The sequence below is a fragment of the Solanum pennellii genome, chromosome 12, assembly GCF_001406875.1.
Source record: "Solanum pennellii chromosome 12, SPENNV200".
In the NCBI taxonomy this organism is placed as follows: Eukaryota; Viridiplantae; Streptophyta; class Magnoliopsida; order Solanales; family Solanaceae; genus Solanum; species Solanum pennellii.
Window position 1 is genome coordinate 48948708 of NC_028648.1, and position 14533 is coordinate 48963240.

At 44.2% G+C, this 14533-nt stretch overlaps 3 protein-coding genes across 3 annotated transcripts; all 3 read left to right on the top strand.

Annotated features, from left to right (window-relative positions):
- The first annotated feature begins 3881 nt into the window (after positions 1-3881).
- LOC107006310 lies at positions 3882-5183 on the top strand. Its single transcript, XM_015204894.1, has one exon. It carries the CDS (start codon positions 3882-3884, stop codon positions 5181-5183), a length of 1302 nt encoding a protein of 433 aa, XP_015060380.1.
- Positions 5184-5927: 744 nt separating this feature from the next.
- LOC107006311 lies at positions 5928-7513 on the top strand. Its single transcript, XM_015204895.1, has 2 exons — positions 5928-6315; positions 6927-7513. Exons 1-2 carry the CDS (start codon positions 5928-5930, stop codon positions 7511-7513), a joined length of 975 nt encoding a protein of 324 aa, XP_015060381.1.
- Positions 7514-7670: 157 nt separating this feature from the next.
- LOC107006312 lies at positions 7671-14246 on the top strand. Its single transcript, XM_027913790.1, is given in 4 exon segments — positions 7671-8572; positions 8700-10544; positions 10799-12990; positions 13045-14246. Coding segments are annotated over 4 exon segments (6141 nt in total).
- Positions 14247-14533: the final 287 nt, after the last annotated feature.

The following is a 14533-nucleotide window of genomic DNA, read 5'->3' on the forward strand; positions in this document are numbered from 1 at the left end:
TAGTAAGTTTCTTCTTAGTTTAAAATTATGATTATATTCGGAATCGCTATATTATAAATAAACTACTAAAATAAAGAAGCTCATTGGTTAATTAGTACAAATTCGTTTTATTTAAGGATTCGGCCAAATTTATCATTTTTATTTCAATTGGTTATTTATTTAATTAATCCAATTCCCTTCCCCATTTTAATTAATTCCACCAGCAGCCCATTTCAATTTTACCTTCCCAGCCCACCCCCATTTCGTTCCCAATTAATCTCCCAGGCCCAACTCTCCCTTTCCAACCAAACAGCCCCAACACCCAGGCCCAATTACTCCCTCAGTCCGACCCAAATCCCTTTCTTCTATACCCAGCCCAACTCTCCTTTTTGACCCGCTCCAGCCCAAACCCGTCCCCCAAACCCGTTTCCCCCCCTTTTCTTCTTCCCCCAGACGCGACAATCCCCCCCCCAAAAAAAACATAACCGCGAAAACCCCAGCAATTCCCCCCCGCGTCTCCTTCACGCGTTCCTCTCTCCCAAGCGTCCTTCGCTCTCTCCCTCCTCTCTCTCCATCGCGGTGAACGAGACAGCGCAACGGATCCCTGCAGCCCTAGCTCGTACAGCCTCTGCAACGTCTCCTCCTCTGCCTCGTTCTGCTCTTGTGCAGTGCTTTTCGGCAAGAGCAGACCTGCGTGTTCGTCCTTGAGACGGTGAGATGATACCACGTAGCGTCTATCGGACAGGAGATTGATCGAGAGCGTCCATTCTCCCCTTCCTCTTTTGGTATGGGGTCGAATTTGCAGGAAAAGGTGTTTCCCTAAAATGGTGAAAGATTTGAATTTGAAATGGGTCTTTGGTTTAAATCCGATTCTACCCTTCCTTTTCCCTCCAATCCAACCCTAATTCCTCTCTACATATGCTACCTCTCTGTTTCCTAAGAAGGAGGGAGAACAGTGAGGAAATTTTTGAAAAAAAAACCTTCGGCTATTCTGTTTATTTCTGAGAGGATTAAAGGAAAACTTTAGAGCAAATCTTTGCCCCTTTTGTCGGTTTGTTTTCGCAAGAGCTGAAGAGCGTTGTAGCCAGTTGAGAAAAGAGCAAGAAGGTAGCAGCAGTCGCGATTTTGGGATTGAGTTTCTGCGTTCGTTACCCTTGAACAGCAACATTCCACTTGTGAAGTCGTCGCTCTCCTGCTCGTATCGTCCCTGTTCCGCTGCTCCGAAGAAGGTACATCTCCCGTTTTCTTTATTATTTTAAATTTTCTTTATGGAGTTTGAACCGTGGTTCATGTTGCGGTGAATATGAGACGTTACATCTTGTTTGTTGGTTTGATTCTGCAAGACGTCTCGCATAATGGTTCTGTTTTTTTAGTTTTGTTTTTGTTATGCTTGCTCGTTTGTGCTGTTCATCTGTTTATCGCGAGTTCGTCATGGCGTAGGTTGCTTATGTATTAGTATTTAGGTGCGTTTTGGTTGCTGTTAATCTGTGTAGTGAAGAAACTGTTGAAGATTCACGGGTTTTCGTTGATTGCCTCGTTTGGGTTCGTTTTTATGTTTGCTAAATGCTTTAAACAATGATCAATAGCGTGTTTAAGTTGTGTGATTCATCGATTCCATTTCTACTTCTTTCCCTACTTTTTTCCTGTTTTAGGTTCATCTACGAATTGTTTTGATGAGATGTCTCCTGTTCTGTTTATTGTCTTCGTTTTTTTTAGCTTCAATTCATCATGAGTCCTTGCTTCTTTCGTTCTTAATCGCTAAGGTAGTAATAGGCTTTGTTGTTGGCGCTGAACCTTCTACGTCTCATCAATTATCCTTTCACCTCAAGTTGAAAGGATGAATTGAGATGTTGAAATTTGGAGTTGTCCTGTGGTGATTTTGATTGTTCAAGGTTTGACTATGCTTGTGCCAAATCGTATGATTGACTTTCCATAATCGTTAATGTGTTAGTTTCAGTCAGGACATGTAGGCGTGCCAACTCTCTTTCGTCTGACCATGTTTCATTTCGTAGATCAGTGTTAATTCGCACTGTTGGTTTTCATGTCATTTTGAGCGAGGATTTCATCACATTCATGTGGTTGGATGGTTGGTCAATCCTCTTTAGCTCGCATATTCCTCATAAAATGATTTAATACTTGTTCCTGTTTGCTGTGGATTCTAGGGAGTTGGGTGTTAACCAATCCTATTATTATAGCTATTATTATAGCATTTTGTTTGCTGATTTGGTTTTTTTTATTTAGTTTTTTTTTAGTTGAGTGTGTTTATAGTTGGCAGTATATATATTTTTCTGCTTATTTTTTTAAATCTGGAAAGTGCGATCTTTGATACTTGGGTTTCCTCTGAAACTAGATCTTCATGTTTATTGCTTATTGTTTAATGGTTTGTAAAGTTTGCTTTAGTTCAAAGCATGTTTAGTTTGTTATTAGTTTATCGTTTCAAGTGTTAATTCATTTTTGTTTGGGTTGCATGTGAAATTCCTCCCGAGTCTGTTTTGGGGCTCCATCTTCTTTTTCGCATCCTAAAGAGCCATGAAGGCTCAAAAATCCCTTTCATCGAGTCGATCCATCGAGGCGGTCGTGCAAAAAGCCGAATTCCATGAAGATTGAAGGAGCTTGAGGAAGACGAATTGGAAGAAAATTTTCTCTTTTTTTTTACTTATGTTTTATTTTTTATTTGTTTGTAATGGGCATAAGCCCTTGTCGTCTTATTTTTGTAGTTTTATCTTGTATGTTTAGACTAGGACAGGTGAAAATGGGTTAAAAACCCAAAAGCAGGTGGGTCCAAAATTTGGTCAAGGCGAACAGAATCCGAATTTGGACCCAAATCTCTTTCTCTCTCTCTCTCTCTCTATTTACTATTTGTTTATATGTTCGCTTAAATGCCGTTAGTTTAGGATTAGAAAACTCCAAACCCCATCGAACGTCTTTTACTTTATCAAACTTAAAACGTAAAATTGAATCTTAAAGCGATAGACGTTTCAAATTCACAAGTTCGCTTAGAGTTAAAGTTTAAAAAGTTTAACTTTAAACGGAATCTTAAAACAATAATATTTTGCAAGTTCGTTTAGATTTGAGAAATCTAACTTTAAAATTCGCAAAAAGCCTCTAAACATAGTCAAATTGTTAATCGCCGGAAAACCGTATTAAGCGGAGCGTCTTAGGTGCTTTCAAAACCTTCCTAAGACTCTAATATGAATCCCGAACCCCCTAAAATGTTTTAAAAACGATTTTTCCTGTTTAAGTTGTTTGGAAACGAGTTTTCTTAATTTTCCTTAAAAAATTAAGTGGCGACTCCTAAAAAGTCGAACATATCTTTAAAAACAAACAAACTCTTTTCGAATATATTTTTCGATAAAACAGAATGGCGACTCCGTTGGGGAACTATTTGGAGGATTCTAACCCTAAGGTTAACTTGTTTGACTATTTGCGATAACTGTTTATTTGCTTAGTTATTTTTAGTTTTCGAAATGTTGCATTTCATGGCATACTTCTGCCAAACGGAAAATAGTTTGCATTAGGAAACGGAAGTTACGCGGCTTACCGCGACATTCTTCAGATATACCCAAGAAGTCATTTGGGAGTATCAAACGAATAGTCGAAATGCGGTCATCCGGCGTTGTTTGATAGCTCCACCCCGACGTTTGTCCGACTCGGGTAACTGTCAATTCGAAAACAACTCTAGAAAGCCTAAGATAGAGCGAAACCAAAACCGAATTAGGCATCAGCCTAGGACTACTTAATACCCAAGGCGTATTAAGTCCATTTTAGTAGAAAAAACCGCCAAAATCGCGTCTAAGGTCTTCGACCCCACGACGCATCATATTGTTTGACATTCGAATAAATGTATGTGTGAAAACCAACTTGGGGATAGGGAAAATCTAATGGGTTGCAATTTTACAGATATGGACCGCTTCCCTAAATTCGATATGGTCGTCTCAGCGCCGCCTCAGCTTAGGATGTGGCACAACGACTTGGACGGGGATCATAGGCGAACCCTTAACAAGTATGTAGGTGCCTTAACCGAGCTGATCAACATGGATGGTTGGACAGAACTAATCGAGGTGGTTACGGGGTACTTGGACAGTCAGAAAATGGTCTTCCGTTTCGGAACAGCCAAAATTACCCCGACGCTAGAAGAGATAAGGGATTGCATAGACACCGTGGGCACTGGTATAGAGAGGAGAGCCCGAAAACAAGAAGATATTTTCATCCCCAACAAACCTTCCGTAGAGAATATCGCGGATTGGTTTGGACAGAGAAAAGACTTCACTTATTGGTGTCAGGATTCCCACGTGATGTTCAGAGATCTCTATATCAGATTCGTACACGCGAGTTTGTACGCCGCGTACAATCGGGAGTTTAAGATCTCTTACAAAGAGTGGAACGAGGTCCGCCCCCTAGCGTTTGCCGTGGCATTGTTGGGAACAATGGTCTTCCTACACGGTCCGAGTTTAAGCATCAACACCAGAGTCATAACGCTCGTCCACACGTTGTTCAAAGGATACGAAAATCAAGGAACAATAAAATACTACCCCATAGCCCCAGTCATATTATCCGATATGTATTGGGCCTTGGGTAAGTGCAAAGAAGGACACCGATATTTCCAGGGGTGTAATCTGCTCCTCCAGTGGTGGATTCTCAGCCACTTGGCGAAGGGTGCTGGGACTCGGGAATTGCACACCCTCGACAACAAGAACACCCTCAAGGACTTAAACGATTTACTATTCTGGGAAAACATGAATAATCGGAGAACAAGAGGGAGATGGGCCCAAATTTTCTCCGAATTGAGAGAAGAGGACCTCCAATGGATGCTCGATCGTTTTATATCCAAGGAAGTTGTCGTGGAGAGTCGCAGATGTGTCGTGCTCCCTCTACCAGGCATTCGGGGAGTTCGCCCTTACGCGCCATTCCGAGTTTTGCGACAATTTGGAAGAAAACAAACCGTGCCCAGAGAAGCGTACTATGGCGCTTATGTGTATGACATTGGAGATGACAGAGTGCATGACGCTTCGGAAATGCTCAGAGAATGGAAAAACGCCAAGCGCATGGGTAAAGACACTATCGCCTCTGACCGATTCAGCGCTGGATATGAAGAAGGTTACAAAGAGTGGCTGAAGAAGGACATACAAAATATCTCCTTTCAGATTCTTCGTAGCTTTCGCAGTGTGACTGACAGAGAAGCCAAAGCAGTGGCCGAATTGTGAGAGATAAAGGAAGAGGCCAAGGAGGTGTATGCCAAGTTTGTAGAGAATCAAGACGCGCTTGAGAGGGCGACTCGAGAGGTTGAAAGACTGAGGCAGGGGTATGACGATTTTGACAACTGGATCCAGCAGAAAATCGAGAGGATGCGATACGAGAGTTTGGAAGACAAAGGACGTCTAGGTGAAGGTTTTCTACTGATGCTGAGGTATATGTTCCAGCAACACAAAATTCAGAAAGACGACGACGGAGCAGGATCATCCGGAGCAGCATAGTGGACATCACCCCTGCGCGAGTTTTTACTTGTATTTACACTGCTTTAGCCCCTGCGTGGGCCTGGTTTTGTTGCACTTTCGAATGGCCCCTGCGTGGGTTTGTCTTTATGTCTATTTCCCTTTTTCGAACATTTTATCCATTATTAAATGTTGTTTTGGGGGGAATCGTTTATTTGGTTTAAATTCACATGTACATCATTCGAATGCTCTAGGCCTACCCTTGGCACAAAAGGGTCCCCATGTATGTTTTAGGACGCGATATATATGTGTGTTTAACTGCTTATGTGTTATGTTGCTTTGAATGAGGATATCGTAAACCCACTCCTAGCCAGAAATTCCAAAGAATATCGGAAGCCACTATTACAAATGTCCGACCAAAATTCCCATGTCTCAGGTTTCTCACTCAAAGGTCCATCTCCCATACCACAAACCCCAAATACCGCTCTATCGTCTCAGGAAAGGTGAATCACCGCTATGGACAAAGGCAAGAACGTCCAGACGGAGCTCACTGAAGAGGAATTGCGAAGAAAGATCGAGCGAGTCACCCGAGAAATTCAGAAGGTTAAGGAGGAAGGACTCAAAGTTGACATGACCGCGGCAATCTACAAAGCTGCAGCCGTGACATCGGATGAAGATCTGGCATCGCAGATAAAAAGAAAGAAAGAGGTTGAGTTGGAAACCGAAAGCTTAAGAAAGAGGTTGAACATGCTTCATTTGAAGGTGCACGAAGGAAAGGCAAGAGAGACAAAGATATATATTGAGACTGCCGTACTGTTGGCCAGAAGTGCGTCACTCGATGAGGAATTGGCGACCCGTAGCAAGTTAAAGGGCGGAAAATACCTCGCTCGTGACCAGGGAGCAGGTAACAGTGGCCCCGACAATGAATTAATTGAGGAGGACGATGAGGAGGAAATCGTCTACAAGCCTCCATTTCCGAATGTTTGAAAGAAAAGGAATGACGCAGCCACAGGACGAGAAATCACCAAATGTTATCGTCATCTTCTAGGAATTTAATTTTGTCTTTCAATTCCCTTGTAATCGCAATGAAAGAATGAACGAAAATATTTCATCCTAAACTCAAACTACGTTGGGCCTGAATTCTCCTTGTGAGATACGTAGGCAGCCTTTACCGGCCCGGCACCTATCGCTGAAAATTTTCATTCTCCTCCGTGTTACGAAGATATGAAGATAAGATCAACGGGCATCGAAAAGCAGCTGCAAGAAGACCATAGCTCAAAGTGATTCAGCCTTCCCCGAGATAGCGTCGAACAAGCAAATTCCTGTTTGTTTAAGAAATATATTCCCGTCCTCATTCGTGGGTTAAAATGTCCTCAAACAAAGCGACTTGTGTGTTTATCTGCTTCTGTGTGATATTATGCATTTTGTACTCCCAACATGCACTAACAAATTGACCTTTGAGTTGTTTCGCTTCTCAGGTACCTTTAACTGATCTGTGTCGATAAAAACTGGCAGATCATCCCTACTTCACCAGATCGAAAGGTCCTACAGATTCTTTCCCCGAACCAAACTCAGACAGAGAGAATACAGCTATGGGAGACAATAACGACGAGGTCAGTCTCACAGACGTTGTGGTGGCTCAGCCCACCATGGCGGAACAAAATGAACTAATTGCGCAACTGATGCAGCAGATAGCTGATATGAGAGTCGAGATGCAGCGGAGGCAGGACACGCCTCCACCCGGATTTGGACCTAATTTCGTTGATGCAAGGCCTCCGATGTACTTCCCCTCGTCCTACTTGGATCCAACTCAGAACCAGCCGTCAACACCCGTGCATAATCCGTCTGGGATAGATTTAACAACCCAAAACCCCCAGTATGCTTCTGTATCTTATCAAACACCCTCACCGCTTCCAAATAACCCTCCTCAAATGCCACCACACCCCCAGAATACTCAAACAGTCCCACCACCTCAAAATCAAAATCAAAATCCGACCGCCTTCAACCCCCAAACACCACATCCCCACTTAACCCAAAACACCAATCCTCAAAACTACCCACAAACTACCAAACTGCACAAAACGTCCCGAGCCCTTCCATAGCTCCACCCCTCCCAAAAAGAACCACATTCCAAGTTCCCGTCCTGGCCGAGCATGAGGTGCACGGTTCCGAGTTGGATCATTACGAGGAGCAGGAGAGAGAGAGTGGAAGGCAAGGGAAGAATCAAAGATCGACATAAAGGAGGAGATTAAAAGGGCAATGAAAGAGTTGCAATGCGTTCCAGACGTCGCCGTATTGAGCTATGCGGAATTGTGTATCCACCCAGACTTGAACCTTCCTGAAGGGTTCAAAATCCCGAAGTTTGATACCTTCGGAGGGGTAGGCAACCCCATGGCGCATTTAAGAGCGTACTGCGACCAACTCGTGGGAGTTGGCAAAGATGAAGCTTTACTGATGAGGTTATTCAGCCGGAGTCTGTGCGGTGAGGCCCTGGAATGGTTTACGTCATACGAAACTCGACAATGGCCCAGTTGGAGCGCACTAGCTAAAGATTTCATTGATAGATTTGCGTACAATGTCGAGATAGTCCCTGATCGATATTCCTTAGAGAAAATGAAGCAGAAATCGACAGAAAGCTATCGGGAATTTGCCTACAGATGGAGAAAAGAGGCAGCGAGGGTGAGGCCTCCGATGACTGAAAAGGAGATTGTAGAAGTGTTCGTACGGGTGCAGGAGCCCGAATATTACGACAGAATCATTTTGTTAATCGGAGCCAAATTCGCCGAGATAGTCAAAGTTGGTGAGACTATCGAAGACGGCCTGAAGTCGGGGAAGATAGCCCGAGTATCCGCATCGCCTGGATCTTCTGGACTGATGAGGAAGAAGAGAGAGGAGGTTGCCTCTATTTCATACGGGGGAAGAAAAGTCCCCAGGAACTCATCGCGTCCTCAAGACCGCTCCAAGCCTCCACCAAAGTCTCACCAAGCCTATCGTCCACAATCCAATCATTCCGGCAACTACAATGCTACCCCCACTTATCCAGATGCCCAAATTTTGTCATACCAAAATCCACCCAAAATCTCCAAAACTTTCCCTCCATGTACCCAAATTACCCCCAATCTTATCAAATTCCACCCCTTACCAGAATATAGCTCCCAGCTGTGCTAACGTGCAGTCAAGCTATCGAGCACCTTCCCCCACATATCAAGTCCAAGCTCCAGCATATCAAAGTCCCCTCCCAAATTACCAAGCTCCAGTGCCAAATTACTAGACAAATCCCTACCCTAGAACCCAAGCTCCTCGCCCAAATGCTCGCAATTATCAACAGGTTCCTCCCCCTCAGCAGAGCGGGTATGATCCTTCTCTTCCCAGGTTTGAGAAGAGGCCCTCGAGAAACTTTACCGCGCTGGCTGAAAGCCGGACCAAGTTGTTCGAAAGATTATCCGCGGCCGGATACATCCACCATGTGGGGCCCAAGCCCGTGGATGTCAACTCCAAATTCTACAAGCCGGAACAGAGATGTGCTTATCATTCCAATAGCGTTGGACATGACACAGAAGACTGTATCAATCTTAAGCACAAGATCCAGGATCTGATCGACCAGGAAGTGGTCTCCCTCCAGCCTGCGGCGCCGAACGTCAATACAAATCCGCTGCCGAATCACGGGGGTGGAAATGTCAACATGATAGAAACGGACGAAGACGAGTGTGAAGTCAAGAGGATCACCCCTGTTGCACAAGAAGACTTGGAAAAGGCTGTCGCTTCTTTAAGCGTCAAGGAAAAAGGAGAGTTCGTTATTCTGACGCCTGCGAAGGCTGTTGCCTTGGTGCCCTCAAAAACTCTCGCCAAACCCAAGTTTGTCATAGAAACGGCCGTGGCCCAAGGCATGACTAGATCTGGCAGATGCTACACTCCTGATGAGCTCGCTCTCGGAGGACAAAAGAAAGATCATGCCAAGAGACCAATAAGTGAAGCAGAAGCCGAGGAGTTCTGGAGGAGGATGCAGCCTAAAGATTACTCCATTGTCAAACACTTGGAGAAGACTCCGGCCCAGATTTCTGTGTGGGCCCTACTGATGAGCTCCTGGTCCCACAGGCAGGCTCTGATGAAAGCTCTGGATGAAACGTATGTGCCCTCAAGTACAAGCAGCGATAACGTAGCTGCCATGATTCACCAAGTCATTCGGGGACACCGCATCAGCTTCTGCGATGATAAATTACCAGCCGAAGGGAGATCCCATAACAAAGCTCTACAGGTCACTGTGATATGCCGCGGAAAGGTCGTCAATCGTGTTTTGGTAGACAATGGATCTGGTTTGAACATATGCCCCTTTTCCACATTGAAACAGCTGAGGTTTGACCTCGGAAAATTGGAGCAAAACCAGGTTAATGTAAGAGCATTTGATGGTGTGCAAAGAGTCACATTAGGGGCGGTGAACCTGACCCTCCAAATGGGCCCCGCGGAGTTCGACGCGAAGTTCCAAGTGTTGGATATCGACACCAGCTATAACCTTCTTTTGGGAAGGCCATTCATTCACATGGCTGGAGCTGTCCCCTCCACTCTCCACCAAATGATGAAGCTGGTATGGAAAAATGAGGAGCTAGTTATTCACGGTGAAAGAAACCACTCAGGCAAGCAGGTGCCATTCTTCGACGAGATGCCGCAAGGTTCGGATTTTTACACGGTGGAGTTGGTAAATGCCACCGATGAGGATTTGGCCCCGCAGACTCCCATGCCAGCTGTGTATAAAATGATCGCCACGGTAATGCTGCAGAATGGGTTTGAGCCAGGTTTCGGATTGGGAAGAAATTCCCAAGGGATCATCGAACCTGATCCGGTCCTTGCTAAAGGATTCAAATATGGTTTGGGGCATACCCCCATAGATGACGATATGAAGACGAAGAAGAAAAAGGATCAAGAGTTGGCTAAACCGATCCCGCATCTGTATCAATCCTTTCCAGTCCGTGAGTATGCTGAGCCTGAAGACTGCGGGGAAGGAATCTGTGACCTTTTCAAGGAGATCAATGCTATCATCGAGGAGGAGGTCGAGCCAGCTGGCATTCGTGATGCTGAACCCGGGGAGATGCTATCATCGTGGACTTTCACGCCAATCCTGATGTCCCAAACTCTTTGGTAGAAAGGAGTCATTTTATGCACACTAAAATCGGTGGTTGTCCGGAAGAGGCCCGAGACCCACCATTTCTGCATTTTCTTAATTGTTCGAATTTTGAATTTTCGTCGTGATGTTTAGAAAGGGCAACATGGCCCTGTGCCATGACCAAAGTTTGCATTTTTTGTTTTAAATGAAAGCCTCCTTATTTTTAACTTTGTTTATTTAGTTGCTTGTTATACTCTGCTTTCCTAATTTTGTCTGTTTATGATTTCAGTAACATAAGTTACAGGCCTGCCAATGTCATGTCATGTCATGAGCTAAATGAACCAAATGAGACAGATGACGACAAGGTTGACGACTATGAGGAAGAAAATGGGGAACCAGATTATGTTGCAGAAGAATTTCGACAGTTCGAGAATCAGCATAAACCGAATCTGGAGGAGACGGAAACGGTGAATTTGGGAGATTCAGAATGTGTCAAAGAGGTTAAGATCAGCACCTACCTGAATGGAACTCATAAGGAGAGCCTGATTCATTTGCTTGCCGAATACAGTGATGTGTTTGTTTGGGAAGTCGGTGATATGCAGGGTTTGAGTACTGATGTCGTATCTCATAAGCTACCTATCAACCCAGGGTTCGAGCCGGTGAAACAAAAGACTCGAAAATTCAAGCCTGAACTGAGTTCAAAGATTAAGGAAGAAATCACCAAGCAAATAGAGTCTCGATTGGTGGAAGTAACGCAATATCCAACCTGGTTGGCCAATGTCGTTCCGGTCGCCAAGAAGGATGGCAAAATCAGGATTTGTGTTGATTATAGAGACCTCAACAAGGCTAGTCCGAAGGATAATTTTCCGTTGCCAAATATCCATATTTTGATTGACAATTGTGCCAAACATGAGATGCAGTCATTTGTGGATTGTTACGCCGGTTATCACCAAATTTTAATGGATGAAGAAGACGCACAAAAAACGGCCTTCATTACACCTTGGGGTGTACATCACTACAGGGTGATGCCGTTCGGCCTCAAGAACGCCAGTGCCACTTACATGAGAGCCATGAAGACTATCTTTCATGACATGATTCATAAGGAAATTGAAGTGTACGTGGACGACGTCATAATCAAATCCCGCGAGAGTTCGGATCATTTGACACACCTGAGAAAATTCTTTGAACGTTTGCGTCGGTACAACTTGAAGCTAAATCCCGCCAAATGCGCTTTTGGAGTCCCATCTGGGAAGTTGTTGGGGTTTATAGTCAGCAGAAGGGGTATTGAGCTTGACCCCTCCAAGATTAAAGCAATTCAAGAGTTACCTCCGCCAAAAACGAGAAAAGAGGTGATGAGTTTCTTAGGGAGGTTAAACTATATCAGTCGGTTTATAGCACAATCAACAATGGTGTGTGAGCCTATTTTTAAGTTGTTGAAGAAAGACGCCCCGACTAAGTGGACTGAGGAGTGACAAACTGCTTTCGACGCTATCAAGAACTATTTGTCTAACCCACCAGTATTGGTTCCTCCACGAGAAGGGAGTCCTTTGTTGCTGTATTTGTCTGTCTCAGATAGTGCCTTTGGATGTGTACTTGGGCAAAACGACGAGACAGGAAAGAAGGAAAAGGCTATCTACTACATAAGCAAGAAATTTACTCCGTACGAATCTCGCTACACTTTGCTGGAGAGAACATGTTGTGCTCTGACGTGGCTCGCCCAGAAATTGAGGCACTACTTGTCTTCATATACTACATATCTCATTTCCAGAATGGATCCATTGAAGTACATTTTCCAGAAAGCGATGCCGACTGGAAAGTTAGCTAAATGGCAAATGCTGTTGAGTGAGTTCGATATTGTGTATGTGACTCAGAAGGCAATAAAAGCACAAGCTTTGGCAGATCATCTTGCAGAAAATCCCGTTGACGAAGAATATGAACCACTCAAGACGTATTTTCACGATGAAGAAGTGTCATTCGTGGGTGAAGATATATCTGAAGCGTATCCAGGTTGGAGATTATTCTTTGACGGAGCGGCGAATCACCAAGGTAAAGGTATTGGAGCAGTCCTAGTATCGGAATCTGGACAGCACCATCCTATGGCAGCTAAACTACAATTCAATTGCACAAACAACATGGCTGAATACGAAGCTTGTATTCTTGGTTTAACAATGGCCATCGACATGAACGTCTACGAGTTATTGGTTATTGGAGATTCAGACCTCTTGATTCATCAGGTTCAAGGTGAATGGGCTGTGAAGAACCCGAAAATTATACCTTACGTACAGTATGTGCAAAATCTGCGTAAAAGGTTTCGCAAGATCGAGTTCAGACATACTCCCAGAATACAGAATGAATTAGCCGACGCTCTTGCCACCATCGCTTCGATGATCAAACATCCGGATACTGATTACATTGACCCGCTGGATATAGAGTTGAAGGAACACCCGGTCCATTGTTCACACGTTGAATCAGAACCAGACGGTTTGCCTTGGTATTTTGATATAAAGAGGTACTTGGAGTCTGGGACATATCCAGAAGACGCTACGTCTAATCAGAAGAAGTCGATACGTCGTATGGCTCTCAATTTCTTTCTAAATGGAGAAGTCCTGTATAGGAGGACTCCGGATTTGGGTCTTTTAAGATGCATGGATGCTGCTGAAGCTGTGAGGCTTATTGAACAGATACATGCTGCAGTTTGCGGTACACACATGAACGGGCTTACTTTGGCAAGAAAGGTTCTTCGAGCTGGTTATTTCTGGATGACTATGGAGAATGACTGTTGCAAATTCGTGCAAAAATGCCACAAATGTCAAGTGCACGGCGATTTGATACGGGTGCCACCTCACGAACTTAACGCTATGAGTTCACCTTGGCCATTTGTAGCTTGGGGAATGGATGTCATCGGTCCTATAGAGCCGGCCGCTTCCAATGGACACAGATTCATTTTGGTTGCCATTGATTATTTCACCAAGTGGGTGGAAGCAGCCTCTTACAAGTCGGTAACCAAGAAAGTGGTGGCCGATTTTGTCCGCAACAATCTGATATGCAGATTTGGAGTTCCAGAATCCATCATTACTGATAACGCTGCAAATCTCAACAGTCATTTGATGAAAGAGATATGTGAACAATTTAAGATTATTCATCGAAAGTCAACTACTTATCGCCCCCAAATGAACGGAGCTGTAGAGGCCGCCAACAAGAATATCAAAAAGATTTTGAGGAAAATGATTGACAAACAGAGAGGTTGGTATGAAATGTTGCCATATGCTCTACTGGGTTATCGAACGACGGTCAGAACATCGACTGGGGCCACTCCATACTTGCTAGTATATGGAACAGAGGCAGTCGTGCCTGTTGAAGTCGAGATACCGTCATTGAGGATCATCCAAGAAGCTGAATTAAGTAACGCCGAATGGGTTAATAAACGGATTGATCAACTAGCTTTGATTGATGAGAAAAGAATGGTCGCCGTTTGCCATGGCCAGTTGTATAGACAGAGAATGACTCGCGCTTTTCACAAAAAAGTAAGAGCCAGAAATTTTGAAGTTGGTCAGTTGGTTCTTAAGCGTATTTTTCCTCATCAAGACGAGTACAAAGGAAAGTTCGCGCCAAACTGGCAGGGTCCTTACATGGTTCATAAAGTATTATCTGGAGGTGCTTTGGTCCTGTCAGAAATGGACGGCGCTGTATGGCCCAAGCCTATCAACTCAGATGCTGTCAAGAGATACTATGCGTGAAGTTTCATTTTTGCATTTTTCTGTTATCTACTTGTAATCGTTCTGTTGGCTTGTATTTGTTCAATTTGAATTATTATCCCTCTTGTAATGAACTACGTCTGACCTGAATTCTCGAGAACGAGATACGTAGGCGGCCTATGTCGGCTTCGGTCACCCCATTTATCCCCTTTAATTATTTCTTTGTATTTGAACTACGTTCGACCTGAATTCTCAAGAATGAGATACGTAGGCGGCCTTTGGCGGCCTTGGTCGGTTTCTTTGTAAATCTTATTCTTGTTAACCTTTAA